Source organism: Danio rerio, chromosome 5 (genome assembly GCF_052040795.2).
Source record: "Danio rerio strain M-AB ecotype USA chromosome 5, GRCz13ab, whole genome shotgun sequence".
Taxonomy (NCBI): domain Eukaryota; kingdom Metazoa; phylum Chordata; class Actinopteri; order Cypriniformes; family Danionidae; genus Danio; species Danio rerio.
Genome location: NC_141025.1, coordinates 31,749,214 through 31,768,389, shown reverse-complemented (window position 1 = coordinate 31,768,389; position 19,176 = coordinate 31,749,214). Strand labels below are relative to the sequence as shown.

The 19,176-nt window shown below is 37.8% G+C and overlaps 2 protein-coding genes across 14 annotated transcripts; one reads left to right on the top strand and one right to left on the bottom strand.

The window, feature by feature from the left end:
* Positions 1-363: 363 nt before the first annotated feature.
* On the top strand, positions 364-5,934 carry LOC147844012 (uncharacterized). 8 transcript variants are annotated; one of them, XM_087253577.1, is made up of 5 exons: positions 364-1,195; positions 2,493-2,605; positions 3,579-3,899; positions 5,326-5,399; positions 5,470-5,934. In XM_087253577.1, exon 1 carries the CDS (start codon positions 715-717, stop codon positions 1,159-1,161), a length of 447 nt encoding a protein of 148 aa, XP_087109703.1. In that variant the 5' UTR covers positions 364-714; the 3' UTR covers positions 1,162-1,195; positions 2,493-2,605; positions 3,579-3,899; positions 5,326-5,399; positions 5,470-5,934. The 8 variants fall into 8 exon arrangements, with proteins under 8 accessions (XP_087109703.1, XP_087109702.1, XP_087109699.1 ...); XM_087253576.1 differs by having other exon boundaries at positions 370-1,195; positions 3,579-3,824; XM_087253572.1 differs by having other exon boundaries at positions 418-1,195; positions 3,579-3,719.
* A 2,291-nt stretch (positions 5,935-8,225) lies between these two features.
* Positions 8,226-15,975, bottom strand: ftr83 (finTRIM family, member 83). 6 transcript variants are annotated; one of them, XR_015490425.1, is made up of 8 exons: positions 15,337-15,973; positions 14,667-14,762; positions 14,011-14,244; positions 13,712-13,871; positions 13,415-13,486; positions 11,589-11,654; positions 9,511-10,325; positions 8,226-9,362 (listed from the first exon to the last, which is right to left on the bottom strand). XR_015490425.1 is itself a non-coding variant. In NM_001326488.1 (8 exon segments), coding segments are annotated over 7 exon segments (1,263 nt in total). In that variant the 5' UTR covers positions 15,913-15,975; the 3' UTR covers positions 8,226-9,186; positions 10,236-10,266.
* Between the last annotated feature and the right edge of the window lie 3,201 nt (positions 15,976-19,176).

Below are 19,176 nucleotides of genomic sequence, written 5' to 3'. Positions count from 1 at the left end.
TAATATTCAATTAGTATTGCATCATTTAGGTGAAATTTTATTGATAACTGCAAAGTGTCTTAAAACAAAACCAAAGTAAATCTTTATAGTTGTTTTAAAATCAACATAAGGAAGAAGACTGTTTAGTTTATTGAAACAAATTAAATGGATAGAAGAGCCTATAGAGTCATTCCTTGTCTGTGTTTGTTTGTCTATTCTATGTTTTTATTTATTTTTATATTATTGGTTTGATTAGTATTTGTGCTCTGTTCTGTAAATGTAGATGAAAATGGTCGAATTGTGCCTCGTTGTATTTTTTTTATACTGCAATAAATTAAAACACGTGACCAGAGTTCTGACGTGGAAACGTATGACGCGATGTTCAAGTTCAAAGATGAAAATAATAAAGAAAAACGGGGACATTATTTATTTATCTGGGTATATGGGCCCTCTGTTATTATACCTAATATTTATTAAGAGATGTTCTGTGTTTAATAACATTTAACAAAAAACTGTAGTGTACATACAGCTCCTGCTGCTCTAATTGACTTAAGGGTGAAATTGTGTACATTTAAATGACCCTCGTCATTCTGTCACCACGGCAACACGAGTTGGTTTACAAATCCACGCTACTGTCTATAGAGGGATCGATTCTGATCATCCCGCTGCACAACTCTGAGCAAATCTCCCCTCGGCTGAGTTACATCAGTTTGGAAAGTTGTTTTGGAGTTGTTGATGATGACGCTGCGACGCTCACAGAGGACCAGGACTGTCCCCGGACACCTCAGGGACTTCTTACTGGAGCGACACCTGAAGAACGCGGCAGTCCTTCCTGCCCTTCGTCCCGCAGCCCCAGTCCCCCCAGTGGGTGAGTGTCTGCAGGAAGAGCCGCTCTCCATCCACGGTCGGAGTGTACAGGAATACCAGGGCATCTACCGCAGTGTGATGGACTCCACAGTGAAGAAGCGTGCTGGCCGATACACCCTTCAGAAAGGATTGGAGGTAAAGCAGCGGCTGTGGGAGAAGCTGGGCCGGCCTGCGCTGCTGGAGACCGAGCAGCCTGATGGACGTGTGCTCATCACGGAGATCAGGTCCGAGTCCAGCGTCCCCCCTCAGATCAAGGTGGACATTAGCAAGGAGCCGCTGCCCAAGGAGCCCCGGAGGAAGAGGCCCAGGCACTGAGCCATCCTAGTGCCAGATGAAGGATAATGGGCACGTATGTACATACTGTATATATTGTATATAGTTATAGAATAAGTTTTCAATTAATCAAATTGAACTTTTCATTCAAGTTTATCACATTGCTGGATGTTTTGGTGATTGTCCGTGCTGCTCATATTCGGCTCTTGGGTTCTTTTGGATGTTGACATGCGGTTAGTGAGGTTTTCTAGGCGGTTTCTTGCGTGTTGCTGGTCTCCTCTGAGTGGTTTTTGGCACATTAGTGGTTGTTGTTAGGGTTGTTAGTGTTGGCTGTTGGGTTAGGGTAGGTTAGGGTCCCTCACATGGTTTGCAGCTTGACGTGCTGTGAGGGCTTGTGTGCATCAGTGATGCTGAGAGCTACGCCACTGGTACTTCACAGCTACCGGTAGGGTCACCCATAGTGGACAGGTCTCAGCTGAGATGCCTGACCAAGACAAACCACCTGATTATGGACAGCAGAAGATTGGCCTGATGCTCCAGACAGAAGATGTCCCCTGTCACCACACCACGCACACACACACGCACACACACACACAACACACACACAACACACACACAACCACCACACCACACACACACACACACACACACACACACACACACAAACCGCACACACCACACACACACACACACACACACACATACACACACACACACACACACCACACATACACTCACACACACACACACACACACACCACACATACACTCACACACACATACACCACACACACACACACACCACACACACAAACACACACACACACACACACATACACACACAAAAAAAACTAAATGTTTATTGGCAAAATATTTATTAATTACCTTAATTTAGGAATATTTTTAATTATTTTGTTAAAGAAACTCTTATCCGTGTCTTGAAATAGGCGAGTTTCACTAAAACACATGAATGAAATGAATAGATTGTGTCATCAAACATGTAATACTTACGGCCCTGAAGAAAAAGAAAAAGAAGTGACCAAGTCATTATTGGTGTTCCTGAATTGAATTCATGCAAATTATTGCAAAAATTCTATTTTAATGTTTAAAGTTGACTCAGAAATTACATTATTTTGTTAAATGTGAAAATAAGTAAGTAAACATTTACCAAAACTAGTCTACAATACAGAGAAATTGATACAGATTTAAATGGCACAAAAGTGTGTAAATGATGACGACATTATTTTGTGTGTGAACTCTCCCTTTATTTCAAAGAATAGAGTTTATTGCACTTTATTGCATTTTATTATGAAAAAGTGTGATTTTGATTAAAAATGAAAATAATCCTCAAAATAAGAATCTAAATCTTCCAGCAGGTGTAGTAATGTCTAACCGGTGAGAGGATTCGCTCAAACAACGGAATCATTCAACAAAGAAGTAAAGCCAGCGCTGTCTGGGCTGTTTAAAACAAGGATTCGTTCAGAAAGTAGACACACAAAAGTTCTTTTGAGGCTATTAAGGTAGGGTTTAATGATGTATTCTCAAACCTCTGAGTAGCCATGAGCATAAGATCTGAGTTCAGAGTTTTCATTAAAGAATTGGTATTGACCCAGAGATTACTCATAGCCTACTGTATTACTACTACTATTAATGAGGAGCGAGGCCAGACATTTTGAAATGGGGTTGGGCTTTAGTGCCTACTCTTACACTCTTAAAAGTGAAAAATAACTAGTTTCTTATATTTATAATCTCTGATAATTTAGTAATTGATTTAATGAGTGACATTTTTGAGCATCCAGTCCTCATTTGTAAATAAATAAACTGCAGAAATGTGCAGAGAATCTGAAATCATTCACTTTGCCAGGAGGCCAATAGAAAACTGACATTGTTATTCAGCAATAAATATAAGTAATTTAATTCGATTCTGAAATCAAATTTATTTTTTCTTTATTAAGCTAGAAACAATAGCAAAAAAAAAATATATATTATTGGCAACACTGCAGTAACAGTGATCCACACAGTGGCCATTAGCTAGCTTGAGTCGTTGTTTATTTAAAGTCGATTTATTATTTCAAAGTAGGAATTAAATGCATAATTAGAAACAAATCTTGGCTTGGCATTATTCACCCCTGTAGAAACACTGTGCAGAAGAAAAATGCTAAATCATTCTCTCCCAGTAGCTGGCGCACACAGATCAGTAATGATGACCAGTGAAGTATCTAAACTTTTGATTAATAAAGGGAAGTAAAAGTAGACTGAATTAAGCCCATAAATAAAAAAAATAGGTTTAGATGATTAATAACTGCAAATAAGCAGAGGACTTTATAAGCCCGTACTCTAAATAAATAAGTAAATAACACAAACGTTCACATTTATTTCCTTAAATAGTAACTAAGTAACACATTGAGCTACCTTTTTAAGTGACTTTAGATTGTAACGGATTACTTTTCCCTCAACAGGAAGGAGTTCCTCAGACAGGAAGTGGAGACCAGTACTTTAGAAAGCCCTGCTGCTGCTGCTGCTGAGTGTCTAGAGCACCTGCAGTCCAGATACTGGATCTCTGCTCACCTGCACTCGACTCAACTCTGATGCAGCACCAGGTGGGTCCTCATTCACCGTCACTCTGTGCTTTTGATAAATAAAAAGCTTTTGGTTCCCTTTAGTTTAGGCCTGTTTCACACACTACATGGCATTCATTGCAGTATGTAGTCAAAGTTATTAGCCCTCTTGTAAATTTGTTTTCTTTTTCAAATTTTTCCCAAACAGAAGAATTTTTCACAGTATTTTCTATAATATATTTTATTCTGGGTAAAGTCTTATTCATTAAAAGTATGTAGTAAAATTTTATGAGCTGTCATCAGGGCAACGATCATAGAAATCAGTTATTAGAAAAGAGTTATTAAAACTATTATCTTTCGAAATGTGCTGAAAATACATATATTATATATAAAGTTGTGCACATATTAATTGTAACATAAACTCATTGGCCACTTTATTAGGTACACCCTGCTAGTACCGGGTTGGACCCCCTTTTTCCCCTCAGAACTGCCTTAAGCCTTCGTGGCATCTATTCTACAAGGTACGGGAAATATTCTTCAGAGATTTTGGTCCATATTGACATGATAGCATCACGCAGTTGCTGCAGATTTGTCGATTGTTGATATGATGCTCAATTGGTACTAACGGGTCCAAAGTATGCCAAGAAATGATCCCCCACACTATTAAACCAACACCACCACCAGCCGGAACCGTTGATACAAGGCAGGACAGATCCATGCTTTCATGTCCTTGATGCCAAATTCTGACCCTACCATTCGAATATCGCAGCAGAAATTGAGACTCAGACCAGGCAACATTTTTTCAATCTTGTTTTGTCCAATGTTGGTGAGCCTGTGCGAATTGTAGCCTCAATTTCCTGTTCTTAGCTGACAGGAGTGGCACCTGGTGTGGTCTTCTGCTGCTGTAGTCCATCCGCCTTAAGGTTGGACTTGTTGTGTGTTTAGAGATGCTCTTCTGCACACCTCGGTTGTAACGAGTGGTTATTTGAGTTACTGTTGCCTTTCTATCAACTGGAGCCAGTCTGGCCATTCTCCTCTGACCTCTGGCATCAACAAGGCATTTGCACCCACAGAACTGCCACTCACTCGATATTTTCTCTTTTTCAGACCATTCTCTCTAAACTCTAGAGATGTTTGTGCGTGAAAACCCCAGTAGATCAGCAGCTTCTGAAATACTCAGACCAGCTCGTCTGGCACAACAATCATGCCACGTATAGAATCACTTAAATTACCTTTCCTTCCCATTCTGATGCTCGGTTTGAACTGCAGTAGATCGTCTTGACCATGTCTACATGCATTGAAATGCTGCCATGTGATTGGCTGATTAGAAACAAGCAGTTGGACAGGTGTACCTAATAAAGTGGCAGGTGAGTGCACACTAAATCTGCTACAACGTATGCCCACAGAACATTTGTTTTCATCCACATTTGAAATTGAGTGTCATGAAAGTAATTTTAAACAAAAAGTGGACAATTTACTTGCGAACGGCTTGCATGCTGTCATTATTATACATCAACGTCAGCGTGAACTCAAGTTTGTTTCTATATCTCTTGCAGTTACAGGTTTCAGACATGAACTTTGTGAAAAAGGCTCAGAATAAAATGCAGATATCAGTTTAAAATTAATAACAACATGTTTGTCCCTTCAGGTTAAGAAAAATGAATAATGCTGCCCCGAAGATCAGCAAGTTTCTCTAAGTTGACCAATGTCTTCATTCTGAAGGTAATGATCCTGCCGTCTTCCAGCATGGTAATGAGATCCAGAAGTAGATTCAGTTGTTTTGTCACTGCAGATTGTGGAGGAACCTTCTAGGAGACGCTTGAGTTTGATCCAGAATGGCTGGCCATCCTGAAATGGACAGACAAACCTACAGAAACCATCCCACAGTTGCTGGAACCCTCCGCTGGACAACAGACTACACAGCAGATACAAAACACTTGACAATGATCACAATTGCTCATTTTCTGAAAGCTTTCTGATACCACATATTCGTTTCTATTTCTAAATGTTTTAGCATCCTGTTCCTCTGCTTCTTTCAGGTGGGATTTCAGCCCTTCAGACAGACATCTACGTCCTGGTGAAGGGCAAAGTGAACAGACTTACAGGGAGGAGTTTTTTTAACTTTCTTGATGACTTGAAGTTTCAGAAGAACTGCATTTACGGGAATTAAAAATGTAAGACAATATAAATGACTTTATCCTCACTTTTGTTCAATGTAAAGTATCCTTCCCTAAATAAAACTGTTCATTTTAAAGTGTTCTTTGACAAAAAAGAAGAAAAGGGGAAAATATACTCATTCACAGCTGTTAAATATTGTAATATAATGTTAAAAAAGCTTTGTTATTTCTTCATTAAGTTAGCTTAATAGATGGGGTTTCCTATAAAAATAATCAACTGATCGTGTTAAAATCAGAGATTTGACTCATTTTAGATTTTGTACATTTCTCTGGTAATTAGTCAATAGTTTTTTTTTTTTTTGTTTTTTTTTGTAAATTACTGGTGACATTTCCTAAATATAGAAATGACGTTTAAACATTTCTCTCTCTTTTTTTGACTAAAATAACCAGATAGTATCAAGTTTTCATACATGATCATTTTACTCGACACAGTACTAATGTTTTAGCTTTAGAGGAGTTTTCAGTCACAGCGAGTTTTTCTGGCAGCTGCCATTTTCTGAAGAAATGCTCTAAACCACAATATTTTTACTTGAAATGTTAAAGAGATGTTATCAGACCATAATAGAATAAAATGCATATGAACATTTTACTTAAACCCATACATTTCAGATTCCTGTCTCCTATTTCTTCTGATAAACAACTGTGTTTGAATGGGATCATTATTATAAATGACATCCATTCATTATCAGCATCCTTAAATGTAACATCAAACCAAAATATGAAATCAAACAAATGTAAAATTAAGAAGAAATTTAAAAATAAAACACCGGAAACTAATGTTTTGGGTTAAAGGGGTACAAAGAGTTGAGATTCCTTTATCAAATGACAAAAGTATGCATGGATCACAGAAATTAAATAAAAAAGACAGAATCAATGAACTATGAATAGTTTTACTGCTCGTCTTCAAGTATGAGCGGGCGCCGCCATTGGAATCTGTTTGGCTGGAGACTTCCGATCTGGTTCACATCAATTTCTAGAGGTTAAAAACAGCTCGTTATGCTGCTTGATGCTCTTATATGTTCTTGTTGTATTATTCTACTTTTCATGTAAAGTCATGAACACACTTTTTTGTAGAGCAGGTAGTAAAACTGCTCTAGGCTCAGCTCAGGTGAAAACACTGAACTGAAGAGGAACCAGAATGAAGGAGAGGACCAGAGAGAGACCCAGCGCTCCTGACAGAACCCAATCCCTCTGGTTCTAGCTGAACACACAACAGTCAACAAGATCACACACACACACACACACACACACACACACACACACACACACACACACACACACACACACACACACACACACACACACACACACACACACACACACACACACACAAACACACACACAAACACACACACACACTGGGTGTTGTCAGACTCCTTGTGCAAACAAAAAAGCAATTACAATTGCAATTAATAGATAAATGTATTTGAAAATTGAAAAATGAGTCATACTTCTGTGGTTATTTTGGTTAAAGTAACCTAAAAGTAATACAAAAGTAGTGTAACACATTTCTGAGATATTAATATTGTAATGTAACTAATTACAAAAAATGACAGTAACTAGTAATATATAAGGTATTACATTTTGGAAGTAATTAGCCCAACTGTGCTTGTAACATTGCTAATGTTACGTTACCACCAAGATTATATTTTAACAGGGACTTGAAGCAAAATTGTCTATGCACATTTTAACACAGCAGCTGTTGCATTAGAATTTGTGAATTTGTTTAAATTGTTAAATAGGATAATCTGTAAAATATTTAAAATAATTCTATATTTTTTATTATTAGTCTTTAATTTTTAAAGTTGTTAATTCTATGAAAACAACTTATTGGAGATTTATATTTCCTTGTCCCTTTTGAGAAATAGTAACTCTTTACTCATGAGTACGTTTTAATGAGTTAATTTTTACTTAAGTTATTTTATAGACATAAAACTTTACTTTTACTTAGGTAAAATTGTTTGGAAATAAAAGTACTTTTCCTTAAGTAGAATATTTTATTACTCTTTCCACCCCTGCTGCTTTACCCAAACCATCCAGGTCTGTTTTGACCTTTTGCAAGTTTTGACCCTCAAAATACTACAATAACTATCACTTTTCTAATTCTTAAGTTAAAGATTATGCAATTAGCCTAATTTTTTTTTTTTACTTCTCAGATGTCAGGGCAAATCTGAAGCACTAGGCCAACAGAAACGAACCTTAAAAAAAAAAAAAAAAAATAATATTAATAATAATGCGGTAAAAATGAAAGCAACCAGCAGAGGCCACTATTGTAAAATGTCAGAGGTTGCATGTTAGTTTCAACACTGTGTAGGAAGCATCTGTGCATCACAAGTTAGACTTTCCCCAATTTGTCAAAGAAATGATTCAATAACAGTCTCAAAGAACACTTTATTATTATCATTAATGGTAACAAAAATGACCCACATCAATCAAACATATTACCTAACCTGTGTAAATCTTTTTTTCTGAGCCAGATTAAACTTCATAATAATCAATCAGAACAATCACACAGATGGACACAAGGTAAAGCATATAATAGATTAAAAAAACAAAAATATAATAAATCTATAATATTCTTCACAGTTTATGCAAAAACAAATCGATGTAAATGTTAGATATTTTGCGCTTTTAAAAAATTCTCAATATAAACATATTAGCTATTTGATATGCCACAGACTATGACTACCAGTTTTAATACACTCCAATCATCTTCACAAGAATCAGAATCTCATAAAAAAGAGAATAAAAACTCAAACTCATTAAAAAGAAGGAAATAATGCCCTCATATCCCATTTTAACCATCTACAGCTGACAAATAGTAACAGCAGACTCGTACCATACCCAAAAGCCAGGATACACTGGCTCACTGAAAGAGGCTTTAAACTGATGAATTAGTGACATAGACTCAGACACGGTGTAGAAAGAAAGAGTGCCTCCTGCACAGTCCAGAAAGACCCCGATACGGGAAGAATACGGCGCTTTAATCTCAAGCTGGTCTTTGTTGTGTCGGGCTGAGTAGCTGGAGTCAGAGCAGAAGAGGCTCCAGGACTTGCGGTTGTAGCCGATTCGAGCAGAGTCTCCATAACCGGCCCTCTTGATGCCTTTATAGGTGATACCGACAGAGGCTCCCTCACCGCTCCACTCCACCTCCCAGTAATAAGCACCTCCTGAAAGGGACTCCTTACACAAGACCTGAGGCAGGCAGTCAAACCTCTGGTTGCTTTCGCTGTAAGATTGAGGATCTTTCTTCAGTGCTGCTTTCCTGTTGCTTCGGGAGATGTAGATCTGTCTGTATGCCGTGTCGGGGTCCAGAGTAAGCTGGCAGGCATCTGGAAAATAAACAAGACAAATGGTGAATGATCAGGATTGGTGAAGTAATTGAAGACAAATGTCAGATTTGTTGAAGACACCCCTTCTCAAAATGAATTTCTGCCCACTTTGCATGAAAGTATCTTCATCCATGTACAGCAGGGATGTCAAAACTCGGTCCTGGAGGGTCGGCATCCTGCATATTTTAGTTCCAAACCCAATGAAACACACCTGAACCAGCTAATCAAGCTCTAGGTATACTAGACCCTTAAAAGGAGGTGTGTTGAAGGAAGTTGGAGCTAAACTATGCAGAACACCGGCCCTCCAGGACCGAGTTTGGACACCTCTGATATACATAGTAATTTGGTGCTTTAAAAACCTGAATTAATCTATGAGACACTGGATTAAATGGATGCCGTAAGGGATTTTGTATGCATTAACCAATGTGCATTAGTCAAGTACAAAAGACCACAGGTTTTACTAGGTGATTTTTAATTGCAATATGTGAGTTAAAGGGATAGTTTGGCCAAATATGAAAAGTTACTCTTTTTTTACTCACCTTCCAAACCTTTATCAGTTTCATTTCTTCTTTTGAACACAAACCCCCACCCCCCAATAGAGAAAAATACTAATAAAGTCAGTGGCTAATGGTCTCTAACATTCTTCAAAGTACATTTGAGTTCAACAGAAGAAATGAACTTTACACTTTTACTGTGGCTCAAATAAAAGAGCACTGAATTTGCAATGGCAAGGTTGTGGGTTTGATCCCCAGGGAAAACCAGAACTGATCAAATGTGTAGATTCAATGCAATGTGAGTTGCTTTGAATAAAAGTGCCTGCCAAATTTAAGAATGATAAAAAAAATCTCAGTAAACAGGTTTAAAACAGAGAACCCCAAAATGACAAGACAGACAGCATGTGGTTTACTTTAAGCTACCCTAGACGAGGATTTCTGATCTAGGAGCAGTTTTGCAAATTATAGCTTACAAATATGAATATGTCAAAGCAAATATGATTTCAGATCAGCATTTCTGATTTTAAGGTACAACATGGATGTGGATAAAATCACCTGCCTAGTGGTCGAGTCTGCATATTGGCTCTCAGAGCTGGTTGGACATTTGGTGGTGGTGTCTGCCAGAGGTGCGCGAACGTCTCTGATCTAGAGGGCCGAGAGTGTCGATAAACATTTAGGACACCCTGTATATTCATTTCTATAATCTTAAACAGCTTAAGTTTTCATAAGTCTTAGAATTAAGTATTAGTCTTCAAACTTTACTTTACTGTATTTATTCATGCTTTAGCTTACCACAGATTAATTAACTTGAACAAAATGACAGATTACAGAAAAATCAACAATACTGTGAAATATAATGAACTGATTTTTCAGTTGAGCACATTCATTCAATCATTCATTCATTCATTTTTTTTTCCGGCTTAGTCCCTTTATTAATGTAGAGTCGCCAAAGCGGAATGAACCGCCAACTTATCCAGCACATGTTTTACGCAGCGGATGCCCCTCCAGCTACAACCCATCACTGGGAAAAATCCATACACTCTCATTCACACACATACAATTCATCTATAGCGCATGTCTTTGGACCTGTGAGGGAAACCCACGCAAACACAGGGAGAACATGCAAACTTCACACAGAAACGCCAACTGACCCAGCTGAGGCTCAAACCAGCGACCTTCTTGCTGTGAGGTGATCGTGCTACCCACTGCGCCACCGTGACGCCTCAGTTGAACTCATTTAAAGGTTAATTTATCTTGTGATGGCAAAGCATATTGTCAGTCTTACGTATCAGAAATTACACTGTTTACAAAATCAAAATAATTTCCTCTCAATATCATAATTATATAAAATGATATAATTATAATGATAATAATGGTAATTATCATTATTAAGAAAGCATTTTGTGAAAACCTCATTATTAAATAATTTGAATAAAACAATTCCTTGCTTCCATAAAAGTTCAATTCTTTTTAAAAATTCTACTTTTTGTACAGCGTGATTTGTTTTGTCCTCTGAATTAATACAGCTGACTTTTCTTAGAAAAGAAGACGACTACATTTTTAATAGTTTGACTGATGGCAGTTATCGTGAATCACCCATACACCCACACACTAAGCAGTCTACGCCTGTTCTTGCAGTGTGTTTGGACACAAACTCAGTATGTAAGGAATGATGTTCGACTACTCCCACTAGACATTTAACAGGACGAAAGACAGCCTGTTTTCCTAACACTTCATGCAAACTATCCCAACATATTAAAAATGATTTGATTAATCAGGAGTAGAAGAAGTGAGAATTCTGCTGAGCTTGAACTTAATATCCTGTGCGTGTGTATTCTCTCTACAACAACGCCCTCCGTTCATGGGCATACACAAAAAAAGGAAATTCTTGTATGAAAATAAACTTACACTGAAGGAACTCGTCTCTGGTCCGGGGAGCACTGCTGAGGCTCTTGTACATGTCAACATCATCAGCTAGAGACACAATAAAGAGAGATTTAAGCAAACTTCTAATCATTGAATTAGTCTGATATTTTATAGCAAACAGATTAAGTTACTAACAAAAAAAGGAGTTGTAGGTACTTTTTGGATGGCGTGAAAGGCACTTTCAAACTTCACAGCATAGACTGCACTTTAACCAATCCTAACTTAAAACAATATTGCCTACAGTAAATTTTCAGCAACAGTCAAACTCTGTGTACACCCTTTTTGACAGTGCAGTTGTCTATCTGTGCCTACATGTGTGTATTTTTCTTAATGCTTTCATTTGTTTTTTGTCTTTTACGTATTACTGTCAACATTGCCAATTGTATATTGTTTTGTTTTTTGAAGTATGTTGTTGTATTTTGCACTGTCTGTATTTGCACTGTCTGGAGCCAGCACCTAAGCTTTTCACTCATCATAGTACACATGCTGCTGATGATGTGACAATAAAAGTGATTTAATTTGATTTGTTAAATACAGTGAGAAGTGAAAAAACAAAGGTTTAAGTAATTTTTTTAAAGAAACTATCACAACAAAGACACATTACATTGATTGAAGATAAAGTAAAGATTTTTAAATTGGAATTAAATACTAATGTTTCAACAACTTCTGTTCTTTCCAACATTTCTATTGAATTACTGTCAGGGTCACTAGCGATCCAGTCTTTGCAGATCGCTAGTATACACACAGATCGCTAACTGACCACAAATCCGCCATTTTTAAGAACTACAAGTTGCAGTCATGCGCCAGACATACACACACCGGTTCCTGATCCTATTTAACCGCACTAACACAGCTGAAGCTGCTCAAAGACTAATTAGTTGGACTATTTATACAGCACACAAACACACAGACTTGTCTTGTTTTGCAGTTTTGTGACGTTAAAACGCATTTTCCTTGCCTTACTTTGGCATGTTTTGACCCTTGCCATGTTTGTTTCTTTATGTTGTTTGCTTCCTGCCTGTACTGACCTATCGCCTGTGTTTTTGACAAGACTCTGGATTTGCCTACATACATCCCCTGTGTTGACCTTTGCTTGCCTGACCATTCTGCTGAATAAATTCTGCATTTGGAATCGCACTCCATTACAATTACAGTTTCCACCAAAAAAACTTAAATAAACAACCATTTTAAAACAGATAATAATAGTAAGTTATTTCTTGAGTAGTATATTAGAAGGATTAATGAATAATGATGCTAAAAGTTAATATACTTTGTCTGTTGTCTCCTTCAACAGACATTTAACTGACTGTATGAAACTTTGCAAGTACATGTCAACTTACACTAACTCAAACCCTAACCCCAACCTAACAGTCTACTTATAATCTCATGAGAATTAGTTGGCATGTAGATGCAATGTAACTTAAATTCAACAAACGGACCATCAAAATAAAGTGTGACCAGTTTTAAACTCCAATATTTCAGAAGATTACTTTTTACAGTATTTCTCAATAGTTGATTGCTTTTATTCTGTAAGAATCCAACAGATGCCAGATTTTGCAGTGTACATGCAACTGAAAGCCAAATTAAAACATCCATTATGTATGTGTGTGTGCATTTCAGAGAGGAGAGCGTCTAATAAATATGTATTTTTAATGTTATGCTAGGCTTAAGATCATTGCTTAGCAACAGGCAACCCATTTCTTGGAGCCCAACACAAGCTTTTGACAAATGCCATTCCAAAATTCCAGCTATTCTGCACAAAGCAAACAGCGGGACAGCTAAAGTTTCTCATTATTTCATTAACTTACCCTTCATACTCTTTTTGCGTTCCTCATTTTTCTTCTTGCGTTCCTCCAGCTGGCAGAAAGGCATTTTGTTAACTGGAAAAGAATTGAGAGTTTTAAAGAAGGCCGGTTTAATATTTAATAATCTCAATATAATGAATGAAAGAACATGTGATTTGTTTAATCATTACCAAGAAAAAAAAGATATAAAGTATTTAAAATAGACATGACACAATGTTTAAAATAAAGCAAGACTGTGTTTGAACACTATATTCAATTCCATGTTGGATCCAAAAAATGCTTTACAACTAGACTACATACCTGTCTTTGCCACTTTGACCAGCTCTTCATTGCTGAACTCATTTAGATGCTGCTTCATCTCAGAAACAGCCTTGGTAACAGGGCCGAAGGAGTAGTAAGGGTTCACGGTCACAGACGGCAGCTCCTCAGCATCAGTCTGGGCTATCAGCATATGATAACTCTGAAAAAAACAAACAGAACGGGTTTCAATATCCTCTCTATGTGGAAAAAGAGAATAGTTTGCATAGTATTTAATTTCATCGCTTGTCAAACTGCACATTGTGCTTATGCTCAGTGATAATGTATTTTGTGTCAGTCACCTGGATGAAGTGGATGTGGTCCTCGGTGCGAGAGAGTTGCGTCAGTTCACCGTCTCTCCTCTTCAAATCTGCAATTTCTTGCCCCAGACGCTCCATGTGGCCCTCAGCATTGTTCAGCGCAGCTTTTTTATTGGTGGAGATGAGTTTGGTCATTTCCTGCTGCATTCTTTCAATGGAACGAAGCATGTCGCCAAACATCTTTTCACTTTCCTGCAAGGCCCTTTGAGCTGAGTTCTGGAAGAACAAATCAACAGGTTTCCTTAAATATTGGAAACTCATAATCCTTTCTATCCTACACACACGTCTGTTTACAAAGTATACCTGCTTTGTTCTGAATAAGAAAAAACAATAAAAAAATTAGTAAATACTGCAAAAAAATTTTATTTTTATTTTATGTGATTACTTTGGTAACATTTTGTACTAATTCCCACTATTAGTTACCGTTTACCTGCTTATTATTAAGATATTGGCTGTTTATTAGTACTTATTTTTATTCTACATCCCTAATCCAATACCTTAACCCAACTACTACCTTACAAACTAATAATAAGCAGCAAATTAGTACTTTATTGACCAAAACGTCTTAATTGTTTGTTATTAGTTCGAATTGTAACTTAAAATAAAGTGTGACCCTTACTAATTATTGTTTTACAAACCTTAAGAGCATCCACAGCCTGTTTTAACTCTTCCATTTGCTTGACTCTGTCATGGATCTTCTCCTGGATCTCAGCTTGGGTGGCGCCCAGCCGTTGCTAAGAACATTTAAAAACAACAAATTCAAGACAATGAGGTGTACCGAAAAAGGAAAGTCACAAATACAGCATCCTTCCACACCACAGCCACTTCCAAATGACAATTCAGTCACTCCTTGACAGATTACGCAACTATTTGAGCAACATTGTCATCATTCTAAAGCTTATTAATTCATTTCTTCATTACTTATAAAATAAAATCTTCTTTAGCAATGAATCCCAGCTTTGTCTATAACTCACTATGCATTTTTTTTTACTGTTAATAATAAACCCATTTCTAAAGCATGCCTCATTTCCTCGTCTTCTCTTTGGGTGGAGAGCCCTCACTGCACATGTTTGTTTAAGGGGGGTGTTGGCAATTCTTACACTCAGTCTAGCATATCCAGACATACTGTTTTTAGCATGAATAGGTGCAGTATTTCATACAGCTGGTGGAAGGTCTTCCATACTGTTACATTCACTGGCATTTATCACCATTTAATCTGTTGCCAAAACAGATTGACCGGCATAACATTTCTGAAGGTAAAAATATGATTGCAAATGCACTTTGGTATAGCTTGTGACATGATCTTACCTGCATTTCCGCCCTTTCCTGTTCAGCGGACACCATGTCATGACCCTTGTGCTCCTTCACGGTACACAAAACGCAGATACACATCTGGTCAGTCCGGCAATAAAGCTCCAGACCTTTCTGGTGCTGAGGGCAGATTTGACGATCCAAGTGTCCGATTTCATCCACCAGCTTGTGACGTTTGAAGGTGGACGATTCATAATGGGGCTTCAGGTGCTTCTCACAGTAAGAAGCCAAACACATCAGGCAGGACTTGACAGCTTTAAGTTTCTTCCCGATGCAGATGTCACATCCCACATCTTGGGGTCCAGCATAGTTGTAGTCAGGGGACGGAGGTGCTGGTGGGAAGCCATCTGAGTTTCTCAGAGTTGAAGATGAACGTGAGGATTGAAGGCGGCGTGGGCTGGGCCTCTTGTTGTAGGTGACCCTGCACTGGGGACACACATATTGTCCAGTTTGATCTGCATGATCCCAGTAGGTCTTGATGCAGAGAGAGCAGAAAACGTGACCGCATGGGATGGAAACTGGGTCCCTGAAGTCTTCCTTGCAGAGGTAACAGAGGTCCTGGTCATACGACATGGTTAAATCCCCAAAGACCTCAGAAGAGGAAATGTACGTTTGTGTGCGAGACAGGAAAAGTGAGTCAGGAGTGCCACAACAGCGAGTTATATAGAGTAAACAGGGAGGGAGTCTAAACTGGTTATGCAGAAACCAGCAGATGAATGGGGGAGTGGCTGAGGCACAGGTGAGGAGAGCAATTGAGAGAAAGAAGAAACATGTATTGCCAGATGTCAATGAACATGATGACAGTGAAGAAGACAAGCATGGAGGAAATGTATGATCTCAGGGCATAACATTTCTTGAGAGTTGAAGGACTGTACACTTATTAAAATAAAGGTGGGGTGTTGCCGCAATTCTATTCAAGAATCAATGGGTTTCTTGAAGAATCTTTTGGTGAATAGTTTTTAAAAGAAGTAGTCTTAGTCTTAGTGTATAAAACAATTGAATAATCTACAGAAACCTTTTCACCATAAAGAACCTCTTGTGCAGTGGAAAGATTTAATAGATGTTAAAGGTTCTTCATGGAACTACAGATGCTAATGAAGGCATTTTAATCTTAAAGTATGCCTAAGCTTTTATTTCATTATCAGAAGAGTATGCATATACTGTAAGCATGCCGCCTGATTTTTGCTACGCATGTACAAACTTTGGATGTGTGCTTTAAATTTGTTTGCATTACTTTGTTTGTTCACAAGGTCAACACTGAACCATTAGGTTCTGTAGAAAACATTCTTTCCTCTCTATATGCACCATATACTTTCCTACAAACACTGTTACAAGAACTAAATAATAATAAAAAAAATACAACAATAAAAATAAATAAATAAATAAATAAATAAATGTAAAATAATAATAATAATAGAGACACCACGGTGGAACAGTGGGTAGCACGATCGTCTCACAGCAAGATGGTAGCTGGTTCGATTCTTGGCTGGGTCAGTTGGCATTTCTGTGTCGAGTTTGCTTGTTCTCCCCATGCTTGCGTTGGTTTCTTTTGGGTGCTCCGGTTTCCCCCACCGTTCTAAAATTGTCTACAGTGTATGTGTGTGAATGAGAGTGTATGGGTGTTTCCCAGTGATGGGTTTTAGTTGGAAGGGCATCTGCTGCATAAAAACATATGCTGAATAAGTTGGCGGTTCATTCCACACTAACGACCCCACACGCTCAGAAATAAAGGTACAGGAGCTGTCATTGGGGCAGTACCTTTTTTAAAAGATACATATTTGTACCAAAGAGTCCACAGTGGTACCTAAAAGGTCCATATTAGTACCCAAATGTAACTAAAAAGTACATTTGAGGTATTAATATGGACCCTTCAGGTACAAATATGTACCCTTCGAAAAGGTACTGCCCTAGTTACAGTCCCTGTACCTTTTTATGAAAGTACAGAATAATAAAGGGACTAAGCCGAAAAGAAAATGAATGAATATTAATAATAATAAAAACTGCTAATAAAATAAAAAAAAAAAAAAACCTGCTAAACTAATTTGTAAGTCGCCTTGGACTAAAGCATCTCCTAAATGAACAAACATATTTTGTTCTTCAACAGAATGTGGAACAGGACTAATAATAACAACGACAACAACAACAACAATAAAAAAAAATCATCTGTACAAAGTTATTTTTGTTACTTTTAACCTCTGGGTAAAAAAGTGCAGAATCTGGACAAGGTAGGATTTTTAGGTAGGATGTCAACATGACGTCAGATTGCCATTGTACACAAGTGTCATGGGGACATTGCATTTTGGGTGAAAATTTCCAAATTCCAATGCCGGACAGACGTTGGATTTTGGTCACTTTCAAGCTCAACCTAAAAACAACCAAGTAACAATGTCCAATGAGCTTAATGTTGAGTGGACGTTACCACTATGATGTCTATCAGACGTTGGATTTTGGTTCCCATACCTGATGAATAAATGTTAGTATTTGACTTCAATATGACGTTGGTTTAAGATGTTGGATCGAAGTTGGATTTTGGTTACTTTCCAACACAACCTAAAATCAACCAAATATCAACGTCATTTGATGTCATTATTGGACATCAAAATAACATTGTCCTTGGACGCCGACTAGTCATTGAATTTTGGTCACCACAACCAAAATCACGACCAAAATCTAGCCTAATATTAACACTATGGTCTAACATGGTCTAAATTTAATAATGATATTAGGTTATATAATAGTTTAAAAGACTGTGGTTTGATTGTGGTTGATTGCAGGTTTTATTTGGAATAGAAAAGCACTCTTGCATCATAAATAAGCTCATTTTACTTGCACATGCATTTCTGTTATCCTTGATAAAGCTTGTCTTGTGACTACTGCGTCTGTTGGCAAGCTATGATCTCATCGGTGGAGCATTTATGAGTAGTTTTAGGGGCTGGCAGACACCTCAACATTAGGTATAGCACTCCACTGCGGAGGAGTGCTGTGATGGATGAGCGCTTTGAGACCAAGTATATAGTGACCTTTGGCACACGCCATCAAAGCTAGGAGGGTTATTTATTTGGAGGGAGGATAAGTGTACTTTGGGTTTTTTCCTCTCTCCTTGAAAGACTATGAAGAGTGTTTCATATTAAAAGCCCTTTAGCAACCAAACATATGGACTGTGTAAATAAGTTGGTGATAGCCAGGATGGTTGTAGCATGAGGAGAGCTGAAACACTTTCAGTTTAACTGCTTACTTTATACATAGTTTGAATTAATTATCATAAATGACCACCATCCTCCTGAATTAAGTTTTGAAGGACTTTATATACAACTAAAGTTGCATTCAAATCAGATTAATGATTGTTCATCCACTAAACCTGTATCCGTCATGTTATACACAGGAGAATACATGAGGGATAGGTGCAAAACCAGATAATTTATGCAACAATGTCAATAGAGTGCAGAGAAGGTAAGTATTATAGTTGGTATGGTTCTTGTCTGGAAATGAGTCTTTTGTAAAACGCTGAGCAAGGAATGCAAAAGTAGCTGGAATCCAGAGCAAAAGCTCATCTGGTAAGTTCAGGTTGGTAAACAGTAGACCGGACGGTGATTGAAAAGAGAAGGGATTTTTATTTGTAGCGTGTAAAAAGTGTGCTCGCAGGGGATGGGGATTATAATGCAGATGATGGTGATCGGCGTTGTAGTCCAAGGTCCAAGGGTGGTGTGGCTGCTGGTGATGAGTCGCTAACGATATCACCTCAGTTACAGATTATCTTATCCCATCTTTCAGATGAGATGTTAAACCGAGGTTCTGACTATCTGTGATTATTTAAAATCCCATGGCATGTCTCGTAAA

Excerpts from the sequence above, each read along its gene's own strand:
- LOC147844012 (XM_087253577.1), top strand. The coding sequence starts at position 715 with ATGATGACGCTGCGACGCTCACAGAGGACCAGGACTGTCCCCGGACAC.